The sequence below is a fragment of the Anoplolepis gracilipes genome, chromosome 1 (genome assembly GCF_047496725.1).
Source record: "Anoplolepis gracilipes chromosome 1, ASM4749672v1, whole genome shotgun sequence".
NCBI lineage: Eukaryota > Metazoa > Arthropoda > Insecta > Hymenoptera > Formicidae > Anoplolepis > Anoplolepis gracilipes.
The window spans coordinates 18,483,580-18,509,877 of NC_132970.1; the positions used below are offsets into that span (position 1 = coordinate 18,483,580).

Sequence of the window (26,298 nt, forward strand, 5' to 3'; positions counted from 1 at the left end):
GTCCGTCGTTTGAACAAATTTTTCAAAAGTTTGTCCAAGAGAATACCGAATTAAAAAAAAATCCCAGCACGATGTCATTAATTGGGTGTTAAAGAGCAAAGTTTTAGCTTTATTTTCTTTTTTTAACGAATGTTCTATGATTTTTTTGTCGAGATATTCATTATTACAGCAAAATTGAGCTACTTTGAACGCTTTAGATTGCTTTTTTAATGATTATTCTACGATTTTTCATTTTTTTACTAGTTATAAGCGTTCAAAGTCAATAGCTCGATTTTGCTTTAATAATGAATATCTCGGTGAAAAAATTTGTTTGACGTCGCTTTCTTACAATGTAATTTTATAACAAATAGAAAAAAATTGAAATTTATTTAAAGATTCTAAAACTAGTTACTTCAAGCTTTGAAACACTTTTTTATTGATCTTATTCCAATTATTTTTAAGAAAGTTGCAACTACTTGAAAATTGGCCTCTCTTTAAATAGAAGAAAGTGGATTAATTTTTTTGTGTAGTATAGATCGTAATCAATATAACAAATATATAAACTATTTACAATACATGACCTGATTTTAATCATAATCGAATATTATAAGTGTTGAAAGAACGGCCCATATGTGTGCTTAATGCTGCATTGATACAATTGTAATTATATTATGATAAAGAATTACTTGTTTCATATTTAAATTATAATTTCTGATTATTGAGCATAAATAACCTGACAAGTGGACACAAGTAGTACGTGAGTATGAAAATAAATATAATATCGGGACAGAAAAAATCAAGTTATAAATATCGTGTATTATATATGCAAAAATATCATATCAAGAGCGACAATTACATCGAGTGACCGTATTTATTATACATAATCATAGCTTCACTTGTTAAACGTGTACAATATATATTATCGAATTAAGTTATTAAGAATAAACTGTAAATAATCAAGAGTGTGGAAAAGTTATTGTTAAAAAGTCTCGAGTTATTGTAAATAAATAAGTGTTTAGCATAAAAGTCATTACTGACTTTTTTATCATTTACTTTACTTTATATAATTTATGTATTTTGAAATGTAGAAACTATAAACTGAATCTGTTATAAAAATTGCCGCTTTTGTTTTACTTGTTGTTACATAAAACATTATAATTACACATAATATTTTTGTAAGACTGTTACATTCCTTGAAACGCTTGTGAAAGAAAAATAGTTTGTTACACACCCGGAAAGACCATGTTTAGTTTGAAACACTCGCGTTTGCGAGCAAAAACACGGTTAAAAATTCGTTGCGGTTATTTTTGCGTTTTATGCAAGCAAAAGGAAAAAAAAATAAATATAAATTTCCCCAAAGTCAGGAAGAAATAGTAATTCTTTGAAAGACATATGCTGAGTCGGAAAAAAATTACCTAAAAGTTAGGTCAGAAAAAAAATTCAGAAAAAAGTAGTTTCGTGAAAGTTATGAATCGGAAAAGGGTTCGGAAAAACTTTTCTATTTTCTCTTGCCTTTTTTTATAACAGGTAAGAATGATCGTCCGGAATTTTTAACCTCGTTTTTGCCCTTATTCATATTTTATGTATTAACTACAGTTATAGAAAGAAATTGAATTAAAAAAAAAATCTTGTTTGTTCATTTCGGCTTTTCTTTACAATCGCGATCAATGCTGCAAGATATATAGAGGACACGTCAGTTTTATAAAAATCGAAGAAGAGGACTTTATGTGCTATACATTAATTTTTTTTTTTTTTTGTACTTTATCGAGTAATCTCTCCTATTAATTTTTAACGATCAATTGTTTTAGCAGAGAACGCTTCCTTCTTTCTCGAAATGGCGTGTCGCGGATTTGCTTTTACGATCATTTCTCAGGAATCGGTAAAGCGGCAGGGATCGTCGATCGGAAGGTGGTGCCACCTGTAGCACCTGTCCACGCCAGGTGAGGATAAAGAGAAGGAGTCGTAATAGCCTGACTGAAATTCAGTTTGGCCGACACTGTGAGACACGCGTGTGCATTATGCGGTTGTCTCGTAAATTACGTTAAACTCGGGCGTACGAGTTCGCTGGTGTCAAAAGTCAAAACGCTGCGGTGCGTCGGTGATCCGGGGGATCTACGGAAAGCCAAGGAAGAAAAAACGGTGCGTTCCAAGGAGACTGCTTCGTTTCAAGTTTGCCGTTTTATTTTACGAAAGACTCGACAAACGGAAAGACGTGTACGCCGTGGCGGAGCGGCGGAACGGGACGCAAACGATGCTGAAGCGATGCAGGTAAAATTCCTCACATTACTCTTGCTATTTGCGCAAATACTTGTCCTGCGCGAATTTTTTCTTTTTAATGCCGGCATTATTTCATTGACGTGCGATGTCCATCGCACCTGCATCAAGATGAATATTAATTTCTGTTTAACAAATTGGCATGGTTTACTGTAAAATAACACAAAGAATATATATATATATATATATATATATATATATATATATATATATATATAATTTTTTGTCTTTACACAGGAACGTGAAGTTAATAGTTATACAAATTTTTAGCGATTTTTTTATGCTCATTTATATTTCGCAAATTAAATAAGTTGAATCGAATCCTTTTTATATTTGTTCTTTTATTTTATTTATAATTTTCAATTGAGTTATAATTTATATACAAATTTTACTTTTCTGAAAATAATAAGGATAAAATTACACATGCATGATTAAGTGGAGATGATATATGGTCATTACTGTCTCCTTAGCAATTATAGTATATTAAAAAAGGTTACTACATCCGCGTATTTGAAAGCAGTTCACCTCCTACGTTCCAGAGATGTGTTAAAAAAAGGTAATACTGAAACGCTTTCAAACTTTCTCGATCTTTTATGTAGCATTAATGATCGATCATTTGGAAAGTGTATTTGTCGTCTAGAAATATTCTTAGACATAATCCGTATAAAAAGTTTTAAACATACAAACACTTTTAATAATTTCATAATATATGCAAAGTAAAATTAAATAATACTTAAATTTTATAGTTATATTAAATATGATATTTACAAATTAATATCAATTTGTAAATCAAGTAAAACGAATTTATATTTTACAAAAACATTTTATCAATATTAAAACTTGTACAACTTGTAAATTGATAAGTACCAGATATTTTTTTTATAACTGCAATTATACGAAAGCCGTACTGAACTCCAATTTTACACGGTGCTCCTGAATACGCGCGTGTCATGTTTTTTTATATTTCGAAATAAAGCGAAGAATGCATAATGATAATGAGAGCCGATCTACAGTGTTGTACACAATGGCATTCGTACACGAGAATGAACCGATGTCATGCATTAAATTATTCATGGGATAGTTGTTGCACCGCATGACGGTAACGATTGACGCATATCTCGCACTACGCGACGAAAATTTTGCATTTGAATACGTCACGGCCTGGTTCTGTAAAAATTAAAAGCCGCAATTCTACCGGAATAGAATCCGTTGAATCCGCTTTCTGGGTCAGAACAGATCGTCGCATCGATCGGAATCGATCTGCGAGATATTCTCTCGCCTCGTATCGTGCCCATCGGAATTCGCAAGGTTCGAGGGAGACATTTTGCAAGGATATCAAAAAGAGAGACACACCATGGTCGGCTGCTTGTCCTAGTTTCTCGTGCAGGACACGCGGGGCCACATGTGCATCTCTCCCTGTCTCCGGGGGCAACAGGGGGCAATATATGTCGAGGGAGTTACGTCACGCGAGATACGCATCGTGCGGAAAGAAAAATGCGCGAGCGGGCCCGGCTGCCGAACCGGTTGTAACGACGGTTCAGCAACATCCAACAGATCGCCGATCGGGAGAAAGAAACACACTATAAGCAATATCATATGTTTCAATAGGAATGCTTTATGTTTCAAAAAATAAAGACGAAGCAAATGTTAAAAGAACAAAGTTCATTTTGTGTATAATAATTTTTATATAAATATTTATAACTTTTTAAATTTTAGAAATCTTTTCTTTGTAGAGAAAAATCATTAATGCATATTACATATATACGCACATACTTTTGTTATTTTATTTAATTTCTATATTTGAGAAATGTATAAATGTCAAATCATAAATATATGGTAATTACATGTTTGAAATATAGCAAATTCTACAAATGTCAAAATTTAGATGCCTTCCAGAAATATTTATAAATTTAAAATGTCATACAAAAGTCAAATCTTCATTACGCTATTTTGTTTTATAAATATTTGCACTTTATATACATTTATACATTTCTATATTTGAGTTCTAACATATTAATTTATATTATTATACTGATATGGATAATACAATAATTAAAATGATGACAATCTTGTCATTCAGTCTATTTTAATTGTTGTATTATTCATATCAGTATAATAATAGAAGTTAATATGTTAGTAAAAAAAGGCAAACAATAAATCTAAATTTAACTATTTCTACAAAGATATCTCACTGTTTTAGCACCCCGTGTACTGCCTTGAATATCAAAGTCCTAGAGATACATTAACATTTTATATCTGATATCTAATGTCTTTCTTTCTTTTTGATGTTATACAATATTGGAGCGCTTAAATTTAATAGAATGTCGACGCGAAATCGTCTTGCGACGTGTTTTGATTTCGCACCGAGACAATCGGGATCGCGCAAATTCCAATCCTGGAACTCTCTCTCTTTCTCTCTCTTTCTTTCTTTCCCTCTCATTGTCCGTTTCCATCTCTTTTCTTATCTGTATACTCTTCTCCTCTCAAGACGACGTTTCACATACGCGTACGTGTAGTTGTATCGTGACACGGTCTAACGGCATTCACCCGACCTCGTCAACCCGTTCTTCCCGTGTAACCGCGTATATCCGTGCATTCCCGCGTCTTTCTCGCTCGTATGTACATCCTCGCTCGTGATAACACTCTCGTCACGCGTGTACAATCATTTGTCATATTGCGGTGGGTCATGCCAATCAATCCGCCACAGCGCAGTCACGTCAAAACTCGTTTTATCTCACAGATCGTACGATTAATTTCTGTGTCGACAGAGCCACATGTTTTTGACATTTACTTGCATATATACATATCTTAAATTGGAATTTATCTATTTGAATCGAATCATCATTATTTTTGGTAGTGTTTAAAATACAGAGTCTGATTTAAAAATATTCCCGAAAGTGTTAGTTAAAAAAAAAATGTTTAACAAATAAAATACAAATATTTAGACAACAAAATAGCGTAATGAAGTATTTTGATTTCTGTATGATATTTTAAATCTATGAATATTTCTGAAAGGTACACAGTAAAAAAGAATATTCTTACTTTGACAATATCTTCAGTTTCAAAATGTAAATCTTGAAATGAGATTATATTGCGTTAAATAAAGAAAATTTGCTTGAAGACATTTTATATAGTTTAACCAAATAAATATATCTTTGTTATTTAAGAATAATTTTCTTGAATGGAGAAGAAAAAATGTTGGATAAAAAATAGCACACGTTCAAATCGAAAATTATAATTTTTTTAGAGTTAAAATAATTATTTTATTCTTGACATGAGAATTGTTGAATATTGAAATAAATAGTATGGATATAGAAGTAGTATAGTAATAAGAAATAAAGAGTATATAAGTTTTGATTTGACACTTACTTTTTTTCTGTGTATATAAATTTTGACATTTGTAAGATTTCCTCTGCTTACAACATGTAATTGCCGTATATTTATGATTTAACATTTATACATTTCTCGTTAGACATCTCGTATAAATTAAAGGTCGACAGATCGAAGTTTCTTTATCGATAAATTATTAAAGTAACGTGCGCATAAAACTATGTCTGCAACGCAACAAATCATCACTTATTTGAGATAGAACTGGAATTTCCTTCCTTCGTTTCCTTCAGTCGGAGATTACCTACGTTACAACTAACAGAAACTGTAATAGGAAAATACTTGGTATATATTTAAGTCCGACTTTAATAATGCGCAACGGCGCGGACGCAATACGTTACATTGCGACAATTGCTGCTCCAGTTCCGTCAAGAATGTTGCAGGACAGCATTATGCATGAATCTCAGCGTAAATTCGCATTTTTCCGGCAACATAAATAGATAAATAACTTAAAGCCACTTAGACAAATATTTGCGATTCATGTATAATATCAAAATTAAAATTTTGATTTGATATAATTTCGGATAGCTGTATTAAAATTAAGATTAAATTTCTTAATTTATCTTTCTCGGATTCTAAATGGAACATTTCAAAGGTTTTTACGATTATCTTTTCGACAGGCTTCATAACCGTGCAATTTAGCGATGGATGAGGTATAAATGTAAATCATTGATGTAACGGCAAATAATGAAGTTTTCTACTGCAATAATGAGAACTTGAGAAATGTCGGATGGCACGAAACGGTTATTATATATCGCGCCTCTTAAATTTTATCATACCGTTAGCGATTGTCCCACTGTGTTGCTCGCTTATTACAGATTATTAGCAATTCGTTTCATTTTATTTTAAAGCAATGGAAACTAGATTGTTTCTTACAATTTGGCTCGTGAGCTCTGGGAAAAATACGGAATTTTTCTCATTTCTTCTCGCTTCCCGCATCCTTAACGAAATTTCTTCGTTCCATTTCGCGTGATCTTAAACGGAAAGCGGAAAGCAGCTCGACAGATTTGTGTATTTTTGCTTTGAAAATATGCACTGGCTGTTCTATGATTCTTCAATCCAAATTTAGGTCAATGCAAAATGAAATTCTATTTTCTCGACTTTTGCTCACGTTGTTTGTGGTTTTTGCTCTAGAAATTTTTATACAAATGCGTTACTTTAAAGTTTTAATTTTCTTTTTCTTTTGCAATATGAAATTCTGAAATTAGAGAAGAAAATTCGAAAAGAGAAATATTATTTAAATTGTAGACGTACTTATTTAATAATTCTTGTTTTTTTATAAAAAAGAAAAAAAAGAAAAGTTTAAGAAAAAAAGTATTTAGAAAAAAAGAGTTGAAAGAAGATGCTTATATAGATAGATGTAATTATGAAAATAATGCGTTCATACAGATAATACATGTATTCAAGAATTTTATTCTTGAGGGTTGAAAGTAAAACATGATAACTGACGTTTTCAGTATTTCACGATGTAAAAATAATAATGTTTGAAAACGAGAAATTAAATATGTAACGTTATGTTCTAAACGTTTGTTAAAACTCGAACAGAAATGTCATGTTTCATACCTGCACACTTCATCCACGACCATTCATTCATCTAACGCATCCGTTTTCTTACACTTGACACGAAACTTTGTCTAGTAATTGCCTAACGTACAGATTTCTCTTACAGTTGACACATCGCGACGTCTCACGTGGTGAAGAAGAGCGCTTCTCGAAGATACCATTAAGAAGTCCCGACATCAAGCGGTACTCTAAGTGGATTCTAAAGCGTCGACGTTTCAGAATCCCGAGGAATCGCGCACAATAGCCCCGATTAACAATAAAAAAAAAAAAAAAACAAAGGCGTTATTTTGCTACATTATTGAAGCGGCGCATGTGAAAGGAACTTTGTCCCGTCGTCGAGAGAAACTTCTAAGGTGACAATTAAAGAAAAGAATCCTCCTTCATACTCGTTGTTCGCGAGTCGTCAGCAATATACACGTTGTATAATAAAAGACCGTGGTGATATCTACACCCGAATTGCGTTCTGCAATCTACCACCTGTGGCTTCTGATATCTCGTCGGATAAAGAGAGAAAGAAAGCACCGCGAAAAGCTGTCGCGAAGCCTTTGACTTTTAGCTCGAGATTAACGCTAAGGTTTCTATTTTTAAAGAGTACTCTCTTTCCATTAACTCAGAGAGATATAGTTCGTTAATGGTAAATGACTGTCTCAACCATATTCACACATTTGAGAGAACCGATTGCGCGAAGTGGAGGAGAGAAAAATGAAAGAGAGATCCGTTAGCGATTTACAAAGTAGTTTGAAGACCCGCTAAAGAAACGACGAAATCATACGAGCGACGAAGAAACGTTGATTCTGATAAATGAAAGTGGAAAGTGAATTCTTTCCAAGTCGAGATCAACTGGTTCCTATTCAAATCGGTGAACAAAGAGTTACCGTGAGATCAACGCCAAACGAAAGCGATCTTGAATGATCGAGCCATAAACGGATCATTCCTGAAGAAGAGTGTGTTTGTTAAGCACGTCGTGGACATTCTCCGTCGAAAGATCGTGTAACGATCGGAAGTGGGATTCCTTTTTTTTTCTTTTCTGTCGAAAACCGTGGAAGGTAACTCACGAAAAACGGCGAACCACTACGGGGTTCATTACGCGAACTCGTACGCGTACAGCAACGGCGCACCGAGCGTGTACACCAGCACCGGTTGCTGCACGAACAGCGGCTACAACGTGCATCAGCCGCAGCTCCACGAGGATTATCGGCCGATCTACTTTTACGTCGCGCAGCCTTACACGATCCCGTATACTTTCGCCAAAAGACCGAAACCCACCTCGTCGTCGTCGTTGCTAAGGGCGTCCAAACCGCGCGACAACAACTGCCGCGTCAAGTTCTCCAAGCGACTCAGCAACGCTGACTTCTCGCAGAAAGTCAAGCAGGGCGAGTTCTCTCGGAGTCTGAACCAGGTGCACTTTGCGGAGAATCAGGGTCAAGGTTACTATACGATTTTTTAATTCATTCAGAGAGACAGCTTATTTTTAAACTATTTCGAAAAATAAAGTGTTTTCTATAGAATTTTTTTTAATATATAATCTTCATTTTTTTAAAATTAATTTTAAAAGTTAGTTTAAAAGTAAACTTCTCAATTAGTTTAATTTAATCTTTACTTGATTATTTATTTCAGTTTTGCATGATTTATTTAATAAATTGATTAATGACAGACTTTTGATAGAGAAAACATTCTATAATTGTATGCATCATATTACATTTTTGATTGTTTTCACTTCGATTTAATGACATTAACTATCGATGCAATGACATTTTTCTCTTAATGATGTAATGTGCTGAACTTTTGAATCGTATATTTAAATTACATATTTGAATTTTATATATATATACGTATAAAATCTATATAAAGTTGCAATGCATATATAATAGTTATGAAATTAAATAATCTATTAAAAATGATATCTTATTAATCGAACGTTGAGATAGATTTAACTTTTCTTCTTCGATTTGAGGAGAACTCAAAGTTTTACTAAAATTACTATTCGCAATTTTTTGTATAATTAAAATATTCATTTTTTGTAATAGAAAATTGATGCAGAAACTTAGATAAATAAGCATAATGTAATAAGCAAAAAAAGTAAACAAATTATTTCAAACTTGTCTCAACAAGAGTGGAAAATCTTAAAAAAATTGTATCATAATATGCATAAAAGGAAAAAAATATTTATCAAGAAAAAAGCAATGCCAAATACAAATTATCGAGATTTAGCGATCCGGAAAGGAATCCGTAAAACAACGTTATATTATGTAGTATATATTTTTTTAAAGAATAAATTTCCTTAAAAAAATATATACTACATAATATAATATAACGTTGTTTTACGGATTCCTTTCCGGATCGCTAAATCTCGATAATTTGTATTCGGCATTGCTTTTTTCTTGAAGATTCTTTTCTAAAAATAACTTTGTAATTTATTAATTAATTGAAACATATTGCATTCTAATTACTTTCTTGCGGATAAATTTATTTTTACATAAGAATTATGCTCAATACATATAAAGTTCCGAATGCTTTGCTTTCAAGGCGCTTTCATATGCTCGCAGATTCTTTTAACAGACCAGATAATTGTTGCGAAAGCGACATAGTTTCTGTGTGGCATAATTTAAACAGTGATTGTCAAGTAGATTACCGATGGCCACGCGAAGAGCACCTCGTGTTCTTTTTCTCGTGCGGAAACGTGCGCGTGTCGCACGCGTCTCCGGCCAGTTAAATGAATAGAGAAAACGTTCTGTAGAGAAAGGAAATGAGCTGCGCTGATACATGATGATGCAAAAGCTCAAAAAAATGCGGTAAAATTTAACTTTAAAAAAAAATAATATGCAAGAATCTAATAATTTGATTATTTAATCGAATACTAAAAAAAAATAAAAATCTATAGATTTAAAAAAGTATGATTGATATAATAATATATGTGATATTTTTAATTAATTCTGATCATTTGACTAAAAATTTAATTTGCAGATATTCGACTAAATGCCAGTAAATTAATAAAATCTTGATATCTTGAAAATTTTGTGTATGTTATGTTCATCTTTTTATACATGTTTTCTGGTCACTGTTTAGATTATCATATTTTTGCCGAGATTTTCTGATTTTTCGGGATCACTACATACAATGCGAGAGAGACTTTTTCTCGAACGGAGCAAACGTACTATTTCGTTTCGTTTACGCGAGGGGGATCGAAGAGTGTTAAAAATTTGTACTGTTATTCCGACGGCGAGCCGCTACGGCTTCCATCGGCTGATTCTCATGTATATGCGGCGTAACGCGCGGATGATGCTAATAAGATGCAGCGAGGCGAGACTCTGCTCCATGCGAGATCGCGAAGACGTTTGCTTTCCGCGTTACGTGCAGGAGATAGAGGATGAGAAGCGTACTCGTTTTAATACTTTGGCACGAGCGAACGGCGGAAATATGCGTCTCGTGATTTTTTCGCGCGAGAACTTCGACATGCTTGACAAGTGAGAGAGAATTTTGAAGTATAGTCGAAGAACTTTACACGGTACATAATCATGAAACTATGTGTATAGAAACTATATGCACAATAAACTTTCATATTGTTTGGCAAGAGATAAGAAATATTCTTGACTTAAAAAAATATGTATATATAAGAAATATTCTTGGACGTACATAAAAAATATATGGGCATACTACAAATTACATAAAATCTTTTTATCTGATTTTTTTTAACATATTCTCAGCATTCGTCATTCTCTTTTCTATCCGCAGTGCTCGCGAGCTACCCGAAAGCTGGACCCTCTCGTGATCCGAGGATGACGTCGATGTTTCGAAGGGGCACGATCTTTGCGACGTTCTTCCTGTCATTGCTGGGTGGTGGACTTGTCTGTGCCGCCCTTGTGACGCAACACTGGGTCGAGGCGCGACCGTGGAGAACGCCGAATCCCCAAGAAAGCGCCGGCAGAGTTCACTTTGGTCTGCTGCAGGGCAAGAAGGAATTAAACGTCGCTTACGGATGGAGGACGTATCACGTGTCTGGTATGTTGGTATTTTCTGTCATTCCCTTTGTACAACATGGTTTACATTTTGTGCATAATTATATGGTTTTTTTTATATAGGAATAGTATGTAATCTTGAGTGGTATACAGACTTAACAGTCATGTATGTATCGTATAATTGGAAAATTAATATACAAAACACACTTACTGTTGACTACAATTTTTTTTTCAAGCTACATAGAATTTGTTACATTAGTATGCAGAGTATCCCACAATTCGTAGAAAGGGACATTTATTTTATAAGTAGTTAAAATAATAATAATAGAGAGAGAGAGAGAGAGAGAGAGACACATTTTTATAAAATATTTAAAATTATTTATATCAATAATCGTTAAATTCTGCAATAGGAAAATTGCGTTTAATGTCGTCATGAGAAGCACAAATGAGGTGGAAGAAAAGAATATTCACAATCCTCTCTTTAAAATTGCTTTTTTTCGATTTCGCAGATTACCCAATATCGTTCAGAATGAATTCCTGCCAATTCCCTTTAACGTTCCTATTTTTGTTCGAGATTCTCCGTCGGGATTATTCGCCCGGGGCGATTCTTGCGCAATAACTTCATAAATCGTAACGAGAAAGAATCGGGTATTGTGTGATCAAGAGCCGGACACTTTTTGAATTGTGATTCGAGTGACTAACACGCGACAGAGATATGCGCGAGAGAAAGGCTCGTGGATGACCAAACATACTGGCGGATCATAAATCTCTGACTGATAACCGAGTGCATTAGAGTTCTATACGGCGTCCAACGATGCCTGCGGTTGATCGCGGACGTGCGACGTGCATGCGTCTGCGATAAATCATCGGTTTGATAATCGTTGTTAAATTTGTTCCATTGATTTCGTCTGTCGAAACGGTCACATTGCCGCACCCTTTAGCCAGATGCTCGGAGTATTGACAATTATTTTTAAATAAAAAAAAAAAAAAGGAAATGCAAAATTTGTGAACACACTAACGGAAGATTAATGTGATATTTAATTGATTTGAGAATTACAAATTTTACTGATGCGTGAAATTAACAGCTAGTGTATTTTTAATTAACTTTTACAGAGCGATGAGAAAAAGGACAAAAGTAAAAAATATTTTTCTCGAAAAATTATTTAATTTTTTTTCGATAAATTCTCTGTACAGTGTTATTGTTTTTTTATACATTTTTTTAAACTAGTTATAATTATTATGAGAAGAAACTGTTATTACGCTATAACTAGCGTAATACAATGGCACTCAAAGCTTTCAAGTAAAAACATTCGCTCTTCATGGCATCTAGTCTTCGCAGATGCAGACTGCAAAAAACCTGTTTCAAAAGCATATATGAATTAATAAACAATTTACAAAGAATATTTCCTAAACATGTAATCTTTTCATATAACATTATTATTTTCTTGTAATTAATTTTGCGTTCTAGTAACTTGTATACAAAAATTACTTATAAATATATGTATATACAGATATGTCCAAAAATATTAGACACCTTTAATTTTTCTTATTCCTTAATATGTAAATACTGAAAAAATTTGAAAACTATCTATAGCATATTAAAATTGAAATTTCAAGTTTTAAAATGCTTTTTTTAAAACTTTTCTACAATGATTTTTCGTTGATTATCGATAACTTTTCTGAAAAATACACAGGTTTAGCTTCAAAATTATATAATTCGGCCAAAAGAAGAATCGTATAAGTTTTAAAAAGAATATTTTGTAGGTAAAATGTTGTAGTTTATAAAATTTGACTTAAATTTTTCGAGAGAAAATTTGCATTTATTTTCTCTTATATTGAAAAATAAAAAAAAATATAAAAGTGTCTTAATTTTTGTACGTTCATACTTTGCAGCTAGATAAAAAAATTTCCCTCGAAAAATTTAAATCTAGTTCCATATAAACTACCTACAAAATGTTTCTTTTAAACTTTCCTACGATTATTTTGGGCCGAATTAATTTTAAACATAATTTTAAAACTAAAACTGAATTTTTCAAAAAAGTTGTCGATATTCGACGAAAAATCATTGCAGAAAAGTTTAAAAAAAAGCATTTTAAAGCTTGAAGTTTTAGCTTTAATGCTATCAATAGTTTAAAATTTTTTTTTATTTTTTCAGTATTTAGATACTGAAAAACTTATATATTAAGAAAAAATTAAGGGTGCTTAATACTTTTGGACATATATCTATGTTTGGTGAATGTGAAGAGTTACATAAGGGAAAATATTTAAAAATTTAAAATGCAGCAATAGTTCGAAAACACAATTCCGAGAGATCAGATAAGAGAAACAATATATTGAGAAAATATCAGGAGAGTTCAGAAATTGACAATTTCATTCTATTTCTGTTTTTATATTTTTTTGAATTTATGATATTCCGCAACGAAATGCTATGTCGTCAGATTTTTGCGTTATTTTAATGTTTATGGAATCTTTTTAACTTATTTATGATTACTTCTGTATCTAGTCGAGTATGTCACATCCACCACTTTTGCAGAGCGGCAATGCATTGTATATGCGAAAAGGATGAATATCCCATATACAATGCATAATAATCATGCCGATGAGCAAGCGACTTTTACGTTGCTATTATACCGTACTTCCGGAGAAAAACAACAGAATTGCTGGCACGCGCCGTGAGAAACATTTCTCTTTCATTCAGGCGGATAATAAATCTGAAGGGATACATAAACTCACATTTTTCCATAATCACATGTATGTAGAATTTTTTTGATCATAGTTTCTTTTCAATCAGCTTAAATAGGATTTTTTTTTAGCGAAAATATCGGGAGAAGTTATTTTTTTTTTTTTTTTTTTTTGTCATTTCTTCCTAATTATTAATATCGTGTATTCTCGTAATAATATGCTTTAAATTAAAAATTCTATTAAATCGTTTGGAATTAACTGAAAAAGCCAATTTGACTGCATATTTTTGTTTCTGAAATTTATTTTATTTTATTTTTAATTCTTAAATGAAAACTATAGATATCTTAATATTTTTATTCAAGAACACTGGTTGATAAAAAAAGATCCTGTTAGAGGGATATCCGGTGGTTTCAATGTAATATATCTGACAGAGGATATGCGTGTATTTAAACATGTTAAATTATACAGCTTTGCACGTAAAGTCGATTCTTGTTCTTTTCTCGATATAACGGACCAATATACATACACTCATTGTCAGTTACATTAAGATAATTACTATTTGATCATATTTACCATCTTGAACACAATTATTGTATTGTTCTCAAATCATACTTGTAGATACTTGTGAGAATTCTGTAACTTCTTAACTTTTTAAAATAAAAAATCAATGTTTAATGTTTTTCTAAATTAAATTTTTACAGAGTAAAATTTTATAAAAATGCTTAAACAAACGATTGGTAGCCTTTCGTGAAGAGATTTGAATCATATCACATATATAACAACAAGTATGTATGTATACATATGTATGTGTACATACATACATTCAAATTTTTCTTAATGTCAAAATCGTAAGCACGTGCGCGTCTATATGCATGCAATTGTCAAGTTACGGGACGTTGTACAAACCACGGGACACGGACAACAATAGAAACTAGTTTCCGTGGACAAAAATCGCGACCAAACCTCGTGGTCTACTTTTACGTGCGCGTGCTACTCGCGCTACGTGTCATCAGTATTACTGATGCTGTGACTGTGGTAAAAGTATCTCTTGCATTCTAGTATGCAATCAATTTTATGACGGAGTTAGAAGAAGGAGCGGTCGATAATTCCACTTGATTGTAGCATTTGAAATTGTATATACTAGGTATTGTATATACATAAATATTTTAATATTTATCGAGTGCATTTACTAGAAGAGTTTTCAGAATAAAAACATATACGTCGACATATTTGTTATAATTTTTATATATAAAAATAAATTAGTCGTAAATTTTTACAAACAACAATTATTTTGATAGAATTTTAAATGTAATAATAGGATCGAATTTTTTGTTTGAAAGGATTTTTATCACCAAGAAGGAAATTTATTTTTAAAATAAAGTTTGTTATCCGGAAATTTGAATTAAACTGATGAAGTTTTATATTTCGCAGCTCTCGAGTGTTAAAATGATAAATATATCATGTCAGATTGAAGAGAGAAACATCGCGACTGCGAATAGATACGTTTTTGAGTACTTGAGTACTTTGTGGTAGATGCGTCTTCGAGTCGGCAGTACTCGCCGAAGTTGGCGGCCGCCTCGGGCAAATGCAATGATCCGTTATTCACGCCGTCGTAAGTTGAAATGTCTCGAGGAAACTTCGTCGTATCCTGGAAGCGCGTAATGCGCAAGATATTCCTACTTATGCTCGATCTTTCTCTCTCGAGTTCGCGTCACGCCCGAATATAAAATGTGATAGCACCGGCTTTTAGTTTCCACGGCATGCAATAGATTCCGATCAACGGAAGACGTCAGTAGAAGCGGAACATGGTACATATTTTCAAGTGCGAAGAGTTACTGAAGATATATATTCTCATGTGCAAAGTTAATCGCTCGAGATCTGGCTTCGTTTCAATTTTCGGTCGTTATGCTACGCTTGCATAATCTACGACCTCATTTCTACGATATGTTGAATACTTGGAAAAGTTAATTGAAATTTACTCTAAGGATTTTTTAAGGACGGCTGATGGTACTGATGGAAAAATTGTAAAAATTATATATATATATATATATATACGACGAAAAAGTAGTATTAAAATATATAATATAATTATATTTAAAAAATACATAAAATGATATTTTTATAACATTTAAACATTAAAAAAAAAAAATTACGAAATTATAATGTAATTTGTACAAGTTATACAAAATAGATTTATTGCTCAATATAGTTTGCAACAGCAAACAATATTAAGTTTATTGCTTAATATACTTTGCATAATAACAGCAATTACGGAATAGTCATAATTGGGTTATATCTACATATAATTACAAATTATATTTGATCTATGAAATGCATAATTGATTACAAATTAATGTTAATAGTTAAATTCGTTATATTTTGGATTTATCTTTAGCCATCATTATTTAAGAAATTTTGTATCGTTATTTGATAGTCACACAATCTTTATATATTTTTATATAATTATTGAATCGTTACTTAAAGTCTGAAAAATATTGTATCTGCATAATTCGTTATCTTAAGTTGGAATACGTATATCTCTCATGTTACATGCAATAATATAATATTACTTAATATTATTATTACATGCAATAACAGATAATATAATTATGCAATATTATAATAATAAAGCGGAAAATTCTAAACTGCTGTGTATTTTGTTTGTTTTATCAGTGTGCTGGTTAATAATGTTCCTGATAATAATGTTTTAGTTCCTCAAATGATCCGGCAGGATCCATCAGTGATGTCGTGGGCCCTTTGGATCGGTACTCTAATAACAACTTCGGCTGCTTTGGTAGCGGCTGCATTAGCTGCACTTTTGGCAGTTTTAAATACAGCTACTTCACCAAGATCAAAAATTCTATCTATTCCTGGAGTATACTTTATAAATATGTTAACGCGTAAGTATATATATGTTTTATCAAAAATAATTTCTCAATAATATTAAGGAGACCACTTGGTTTGGAGGGTCAAGAAAATTGATTTTTTTTTTTACATTTTCTTAAACAACTATTCAGAAATTCTAAAAATTTGAATGCGATTACCTGGAAAATTTTTGAAATTAGATAGTGATGTGAGATATAAGCGATCTATTATAGTCCAGAGATAAGATTTGTAGAATATATACCAGATTCAATTATACTTGGAATATAAAGGGAATATTGACAGATTGGTTTAGAATTTTAAACCAGCTCTTTGCCCTTGAGAGTACCGGTTCGTGTGTACAGCAGTTTGCAGCGCTAGCTCAACGGTCACTTTAAATGCATTTTTCTCGAAACGTGATTTTTCGATTTTGTTAACAATGTAGAGAGTAGAAAACGATTCAACGCAATGATTTAAGTCTTTAACATATTAATGATAACTATTTTTTCCATGCACTAAACCTAAGAAAGTAATAAATTTTTGAAAAATAATATATTTGTTTGACAAATTTAATTGAACAAAAAATGGTACAAAAATGAACTTATTTTTTTATAATGGCATAATTTTAATACGTAATTTTATATAATTTTAGTGTATGCGTTTAATATTATTAATCACAAATCAATTTGGTTTTTTTTATATCAGCGCTTCGATTCTTGAATTCATGTGAAAAATTTTCGTAAAAGTGACGTTGCACGATCCCTGACTACTCTATACTTTTAAATCTAAAAGCATATACCAATCAAAGATCGCGCAGCGTTACTTTTCATACGAAAATTGTTTGTACGATTTCAAGAATAAAGCCCCACATGACTTGTTTTGGCTTTCCGATGTCAACAATTTAACAAGGTCCATATGGACACATCTATTGCTCACGCAGATATTTCAACTATGTTATATTTGTTTTATATTATAAACATTCGTGAATATTGTTTAACGTATAAATAAAATATATATGTACAAATCTGAAATTGACCACAGTAACTGCTTGTCTAAGGAAAAATTCTAAAAAAAAATCAGTATTTTTTTATCGCTTCTAAACCAGGTAATCTTCTTAAAATAAATAAACAAAATGATAAATAAGAATCAAAGCACGGTCAAAAAAGTCAAACAAATTCAAGTATTTTAAATTTAAAGATAACTATATTTCATTTACAGTAAGGAGATTTCTGTGACTTATTTTCAGTGTTAATGTGCTTAGTTAGCACTTGTACATGGTTAGCGCAGTATTATACAAGACTGTATGTCAATGTGCTTCCAAAGGAGGACATTGACAATATGTGGACCAGCGAGGGGTCTGCTGAGCTTGGCTATTCGTTTTGGTAAAACATTCTTTTTATCTAAAATAAAACTCTTATCTTGAATCAAGCAGTTACTAAAAAAATTGTTTAATTAATGTTTTTATTATTAGATTAATATAATATGAAATTTTTCTCATTATATCTCTCTCGACTTTTGTTACAATTAATTGAAAGGCACTGGTTGTGACAATGATAACGAAAACGAATCCAAATACTTATACATATTATAAAATTGCTTATTACACTTTGTGTATAAAAAATAAACTTTTGTATTAGATAAAAGTAGGTATACTTCATTGGTTCAAAGTTTGAAATAATTTATAGTTTTAATAACTTCTTTCTTTTAGATTTTTAAATTTTAACTATACTAAACACGCGTATATTTTAGTATATTTTTAATTTTCTCTCTATTAGTTACGAAATTATATCCAGTATTCCTTAAAACTTTGATATAGATACTTTATATTTATTTAATATTTTCATATTTCAGGCTCGTTGTTAGCGCCGGTGTCGTACACCTTATTAGCATAGCACTAATAGGTTGGGGATCCGGCAGAGAAAAGGATGATCGTCTGGAGCCGATACCAGCGCTTGAGGAAAAAACAGCTGCAGCGATAATGTTATACTGAATGTTATTATAGGTATTTCATAAAATACACGTAACTACTACAACTAAATTAAATTACAATAAACTAAAGTGAATTAAAGACAATTTTTAAAATTGGTAATGTCTACATCGAAACCGAACGAAAAAAGAGATTAAACAGCAATACAGTTTCATTCTCATAGATTAAACTTGTGCTTCGCACAATTCCGAAGTATCTACCGTATGTAAGCTGTAATCATTCGCCTAGACATGATTCATTTGCAACAGATATTATAACTTGTTTCAAATTAGAGCGTAAATATAAACATAATAGATATAAATACTGTTTGATCTTAAAATGCGTTAATAAAGGACAATACTTGCCGTGATGAGCTAAGAGCTTAGATGTGTGTGTAGTATATATATATATATAATGCATACATTCTTCCATATTTTTTATATATTGATTGTGTCAGTTTGCAATGTTCATGATTCATAAACGATAATCCATTTATGACGAATGTGCATTTTATACATAACAGTGAAAAATGATTCTAAGTGACTGCTCACTTTATGTAGTATAAAAAACAAGAAATTTTTAGCATGGAAAAACGCTTTATTTAAAACTTAATTTATACATTATTTTTTATCGATAAGGCCGCAATCTAGACAATTATCGTTTCAGACTTCCATATATATATATATATATATATATATATATATATATATATATATATAATATATATAAATATATAATATATAAATATATATATATATATATATATATATATTATATATAGCATAGGTAATATAAATATTCGTATACAGATGTACAGTGTATGTAAATCATGCGCTGCAAATTCAGATGTGCATCTGTTATATTATTTCCGTTATCGAGCTATCTTCAATTTCATAAGTAGTTAAAATCCATTTTTCTTATATATTTAGCATTACGTTCTTTTTTTCTTTTTTTTACAAAGGCGATTTGACTAGACTGGGCTCTTGAGAACAATTTTATATTATATTTATATATCTAATAATATATATGTATACCATTACTTATGAGATATTCAAGTAATTAGAGAAGGATATTTAATAAGTAAGTATGGCGTGCCTTTTTAAGACATTCGAATTATTTTAACAATTACTTCTCGCGATATTGCTTCTTTTTTTCTATATAAAACGATTTAATTCGTACATTCGTGATCATACTAAATCGTACATGAATCGTATCATGTAAATACAATGAAAAGCTTGAGTGTGCTCTCTTCGAGAGTAAATTTATTACAAGATGTCATAGGTATAATAATAAAATGGCGAACGAGATTACATTGTGTATAATTCGTACATATTTATTTCTATTACGTTCTGTTCGAGTCTCGTTTTTACAAACTATTTCATGTAAATGGCTTTACATGTATTATACATAATGATAATCGTATTAAATGTAAGTGTATGGTAGGAAGAAAATGTACATTAAAAATCGTACATTCTCCTTTTAAGGAAAAATATATATAAGACGTAGGATAATATGAAATTCTAACAAGAGAATTTTATAATAAGATTTTTATTGATATCACCACATTTTTAGTCTTCATCATTAGATTAGATTAGTTAAGTCGATTGGATATTTCAAATACACATTATATTATATAGTTCGCCATTCCTGTTTTGTACAGTAATCAATGTACTCTCTTATCGTATCTAACGAAAATATTTTATTTCTTTAATTCCCGTCATATATATATTATTCAATACGTACACGTGCAATGAATTAGAAATTATAATAACGAAAGAGGCAATTCTTTAACATGTATTTAGATATGTATTACATAATATGTATTCACGTAATTTCCTATGTAAATTGAAGATATATTTTAATTAGATGGTAATATAAAATATATTGATCATTTTGTGTATTTGAAATATCCGATCAACATAACTAATTTTAACATAATAAAGACTAAAAATGATTTGAGATATCAAGTAGCAAATTCTTGCATTTTATTCTTTCATTAGATTTTTATATTATCTCGCATCTTATATACATATATATGTAATATAAAAAATTACGCAACGTATACATTGTGTAATACATATATACGTGAATACTAAAGAGTTCTTTCGTGCATCGCACGAATCAGTTACAAATGATTAACTTTATACTTTTCCTATCGGTTTGTCTGGAAGAATAAAATTACACACAAAAAACAACCGAATTGGATAGAGTATTTATTTCGTATCTGGTAAAAACTCCATCCACATATAATGAGGATTCCTTAAAGAATAAACATATATAATTATTTTGGAATCCGATGTTAGCGCCGACTGACTTTCGACCAGCCATCATCTTCCAGTGGTCGTCTTCTGTCGTCGGGTCTAGGCAGAAGTCGATCATCTTTACGATCGTCTTTACGATCGTCTTTACGATCGTCTTTACGATCATCTTTGCGATCATCTCTGCGATCATCTCGTCTGGAAGGCACAAAAAAACTCAAGCTTTATAAGATTTCATACTACGATTAAAACGCAACTATTACGATTTACGTATATATACTTACTCCCGTTTGGGTGGATCTCTAGGAGATTCTTGCGGATCGCGTTTTCGCCAATCTTGATTGGTGTTCCGCGGTTCCCTGATTGGTTCATCGCGACGATCGCGATAACCACCACGACGATCGGACATTCTACCGCGGTCTCGATCATCTCGTATCGTATCACGTGAAATTTCCCGTATCTGTAATTGTAATTAAATAGAATTATTTTCCTGAAAGCAACATACATATTTAGATAGTGAATAATAATGTAATTATTTATAATCAATAAAATGTAAAGTAAAATAATATGATGTTTATAATCAATAAAATGTAAAGTAATATATGTAAAGTATATAAAAGATAATAAGAATAAAAGAAAAAAGTTTTTTTATACACATAGAACATTGTATAGTATAATGTTTTGTATTGAGAATGTATGCTTACTCCGCGTCCATCCACTCCACGATCACGTTCGCGGTCACGATCGCGATCGCGATCGCGTTCACGGTCACGGTCGCGGTCACGATCATCTCTTTTGTCAAAACCACGATTGTCCAATCTATCTCGATCTCTTAATTCGTCCTTGTCGTAGTTATCGTCTTTTCTCCATTTATCCATAGTGTCTTTCTTCCATCTGTCAGAGTCATCATTCCTTCTCCATTTATCCATATCACGTCGTTCCGGTTCCCTTCTTTTCCATGAAGAATCCTCAATCTTTTCATCACGTTTTCTCCAACGATCTGTGTCATTTTTTAATCCATCGGTATCCTTATCAGGGCGTCGCCATGATTCCATTGCTAGAAAAAATGAATTAAATTTCAGTGATATATTTCCATGTATTAAAAAGCAACAGCTCAGAAAAGAATACGAGAATATATGCTTACTGGATTTCGGTGCATCACGCTCGCGGTCACGATCACGATCACGATCACGATCACGATCACGATCACGATCGCGGTCATCTCTATCTATACGTCGCCATGTCGATGTTAATTCTTTATCTCTTTGACGTTCCTCTTCTAATTTACGTTCGATCTCGGCTTCTTTCGCTCTGATAATTTCGGCTTGCTTCTTCAGCTTAGCCAAACGTTCGGCTTCTCTGGCTTCTTCTTCGGCCCGTCTTATTCTTTCCTCCTCTTCCCTCTTAGCCCTTTCCTCCTCTAGACGTTTCTTTTCTTCTTCTTGTTTGATACGTAATTCCTCCAGCCGTCTTCGTTCCGCAGCTTCCGCACGTTCCTTCTCCCATTTTGCTTTACGCTCGGCCTTACGCTCAATTTTGCGTTTTAATAACCGCTTGGCACGTTCTTCACTCAACAATTTCTCAAAATCTTTTAGTTTTTCCAGATATATACTTCTACGTTCAGCCAAGATCTTAGTCAAGAAAATATCGTGGTCTTCCCTCATGCGTGCCAGGCGTTCTTGAGTCGCCACAGCCTCCTGTCTCTCTTCGATAGCCGCGGCGATTCGCTCATCCTCCTGTTGCCGCCAAAGCTGTTTCGCTTGTTGCATTCTCTCCTGCACAGCCTTTTCCAACAACGGGATTTCCTCAAGTCGCTTGGCCCGCTCCAGATAATCAACTTTCTTTTCCTGAGACTTGAGCTTCTGTTGCATCTCCCTGCGCTCTTTTTGCAGTTCTTCAGCCTCCCGCGCCGCGATCTGCTCCGCATCTAGTTTTTTGATCTCGTCTTCATCCAGTTTCTTAAGCACCTTCTGCCCGTGACTTGTTTGCGAGATCTGTTGCATTTTCTCCTTGAGATGACGATCTTTGATTTGTTGAATCTCACTCTGTTGACGTTTCCGTTCACGTTCCTCGCGCTCCTGCTCCAGCCGTTTCTGTTCAGCTAGCATTTGTTGGCGCTGAAGTTCTTCCTGTCGGCGCATCTCTTCCTCCTCGCGGACCGTATTGATGTGTTCTATGTATTCTTTTCGTTCCTCGATGATCTTGTGCCTACCCAATATTCTCTGATGTTCCTTCATCTTGGTCTCGTGATAGTGACCGACCATCGCATTACGTAGCTTCTCACGCTCGAGTTTCTTTTTATTGGGATTTATTACATTAATGGCACGGTGCAACACGGTTGCCATGTTCACTAACTGGCAGCGTATTTGTTCGGAGGGCATCGCCTGCAACACTGGACCATCTGGATGATCCTCTCTTTGTGCCTCTGAGAGATCGACTCCAAAGTGAACACATGACTTGCCATGATCTATTCTGATCTGCATATCATTGTAGCGCACGCAGTCTACTAAAAGACGCTCGAGATGAAAATCCGTTGTGAATTGAGCGAGCTCTAAAAGTCTGGAGAACTGTATAGTTTGATAGACTTGGGAGATCTGATGAACGAGACGCACAAGCGTCACATCTTGCAAAGCAGGGATGTACTGAATCAATGGACTGTTTTCGTCCGCTTGTAATGTTTGAATAACGGAATCGACTCTGCTACAAAGCTCCAATGGATGAAACTCCACCTCTAACCATGAGTACAATTCCTGTAACTGCGGTGACGCGAGACTAACAACGTTTAAACGAACGATGTCTTTCAACAGAGAAACACGTGTTGGCGGTTGCGAGAGGCCCAAGAGAGTCGCGAGTTTCTGAGCTTTTTCCAATGGGCTCTTGTCTGTTTCTATGAAACGATCAAATTCCGGATGTGCAGATGGCAAAGGTATCGATAACGTTGCCAATAATACACGATTAGCCATACGCTGCTGTTCTTCCGAAGACATATTCTTCTTCATTTCACGAGAGAGTTGCAGAAGTCTGAATAACGCAGCTGCGTGAAACAGATAATTACCTGCCTTCCAAAATACCATAGCGAGCTTCTGATAGTAATTAGCCATCGTTTTTGGTACAGGGAGTTTCTTCGATAGATTCATCATACCATGTACATCTTCTGAAGATTTAAAGGCTTCCTGCCAAAGTTCCATTTGTATTGCAGAGTCTAATTGGTTTAATCTAGTCTCTAGATTTAACTGTTGTGTCTCCGCTTTATTCATAGAAACATTCGACACAAGTGGAGGCAGTTTACATATCTCCTCAAGATGTTTTCGTAATTTTTCACATAATTTACGAAATTCAGTCTTACGATTATACTCGAGGCAAAACTGGAAGGCCATACGGGCAATATCATGATAAAGAGTTTCTACATGCGCATTAGTTCTGAGCAACTCCAAGCATTGGCAGTACGACTCCCATAAAAACTTCACCCAAGGTGTCAAAATAGTACGATCGCTTCTGTCTTGTGCATCTTCTCCGCTAACAGCCGAAAGTAAGATACTTTCAGGTGTAGCAAGGTTGTCAAGATCATCAATATCGATTACAGCTTGTTGACTCTGTTTACGTGCCGCATTTGTCTTTTCTTCAGCCATTCTCAAATAACCACGTATTACATTCTCTAAACTCCCAACATTGACAGATTGGAACATATTTCTGTATTGGAATAAGCCCTCCTTTGCTATATGTGATTTCTTCAATTCTACACAGAGATCTAGATACTTGAACATTATGGGCTCCAATACAGATTCTGACCAATTGTATGTCCATTTTTTATTACGGAAGACTTCTTGTAAAGTGTCTAACGCTCGAGCTGATTTGCCAACTTCAATAAACTCTGTTTAGACAAAGAATAAAAATGTCAGTGCAACAATTGTATTCAATTTGAAAGAACTTTCTTAATTAGAAAGAAATTTACAACATGTGACAACAATAATCTAAAAAAAGATATCAGAATAAAATATATTATAAAAAAATATTACATCAACATAATTAAAAATAATTTTAAGAAATGAGAAATGTATTTTTTTAATTACTTTCATAAATATTATACTATTTGGAAATAAAATAAAAGCATATATTTAAATATAAAAAAATTAAAATATTATTATAAATATTTATTAGTATCAACTATTCACTATGCTCATATAACAAAATATGAGACATTTTCAAAAAAAACACTAATAATATAAAACTAGTTTATCCTTTGATAAACATAATATTAATTAGGAAAAATTAATATAGTAGATTATATAAAGGGTGTAAAAATATTTTCAAAAAAAAATATAATATATATATATATATATATATTAGTATATCTTTATTATTAAATACAAAAATGCAAAACTGCTTTATATATAATTTTGAAGAGCATTTTAATGAATGTTTCTGAATTTAAAAAAAATAATTACAACCATCTACGATAATTCTTCGATAATTATAAGACTTGTAAGTTGATAATGCAAATACATATGGTTGTGAAAAAAGTATTCTTAAAGGAAACGGACACGGCAATAGACAATACTATGGATCTGTGTAACAAGTGCATCGACAATTAACGCTTAACAAAATTATATCCACAAAGATCCAGAGGATCTTCCCGGATCTGAATTCGTCAAGAGTCGGGTTTTCCGCGCGAACGCTCCAAAAGGTGTGGATTCTTTTTTTTTTTTTTTCCCTCGTACGACGTTAGGGTTTAAAGCTATCGGCCATGTCACGTCGTGCAAGACATGAGGCGGAACCGTGTGTGACTTACCGTTCGCCCGTTTCAGGGCGTTTTCAGGTCGCTGCCCGTATCGCGCCATGACTTCTTCAAGTAGCTGCGATTATAGTTTTACCATAGATATACCGTTCGAAGGAAGCTTGTTGAAAGCTTCGAAACTTTAATTCGCATGAACACGTATCCAATACTTGTCCTTTCAACCGCGTGTAGCCAAATGACCACAGTGCACCGGATAAGAGAGGCGGTCACCGAGGAAAGATGGCTTCCCGTAATACGTTAGTCAAACCGCAGTCCTCGTAAGCAACTAACGTTCAGGACGAACCGCGTCTGACGATGCGATGAAAGGTTTCCGCGGTTAAAAAATTATTTAACTATTATTTAACACACAGCGATTATTTGCAGGTTACATTTATCGTTACACTTCGTAAATAGAAGTTAGCAAGTTAAAGTTCAGTGCTGGCAACTTTTAACGACTGATGGCTCCGCATATTATTACGCTAGGGAATGACACGTGACGTGTCCACGCGATGACAGTGGTCGTTTTCTAACATAACCAATCGCTTCTACTAAATTCACCCTGCGTCCGATGATACGATATACGACATCCAATAACGA

At 32.9% G+C, this 26,298-nt stretch overlaps 2 protein-coding genes across 2 annotated transcripts; one reads left to right on the forward strand and one right to left on the reverse strand.

Moving 5' to 3' along the window:
• Positions 1-1,928: 1,928 nt before the first annotated feature.
• LOC140666129 (uncharacterized) lies at positions 1,929-19,347 on the forward strand. The gene is made up of 6 exons (XM_072892975.1): positions 1,929-2,247; positions 7,310-8,630; positions 10,936-11,202; positions 16,553-16,741; positions 17,950-18,085; positions 18,555-19,347. Exons 3-6 carry the CDS (start codon positions 10,980-10,982, stop codon positions 18,691-18,693), a joined length of 687 nt encoding a protein of 228 aa, XP_072749076.1. The 5' UTR covers positions 1,929-2,247; positions 7,310-8,630; positions 10,936-10,979; the 3' UTR covers positions 18,694-19,347.
• A 921-nt stretch (positions 19,348-20,268) lies between these two features.
• On the reverse strand, positions 20,269-26,051 carry Eif3a (eukaryotic translation initiation factor 3 subunit A). The gene is made up of 5 exons (XM_072888308.1): positions 25,717-26,051; positions 22,072-24,798; positions 21,632-21,984; positions 21,212-21,387; positions 20,269-21,125 (listed from the first exon to the last, which is right to left on the reverse strand). The coding sequence occupies exons 1-5, from the start codon at positions 25,763-25,765 to the stop codon at positions 20,969-20,971; spliced, it is 3,462 nt and encodes a 1,153-aa protein (XP_072744409.1). The 5' UTR covers positions 25,766-26,051; the 3' UTR covers positions 20,269-20,968.
• Between the last annotated feature and the right edge of the window lie 247 nt (positions 26,052-26,298).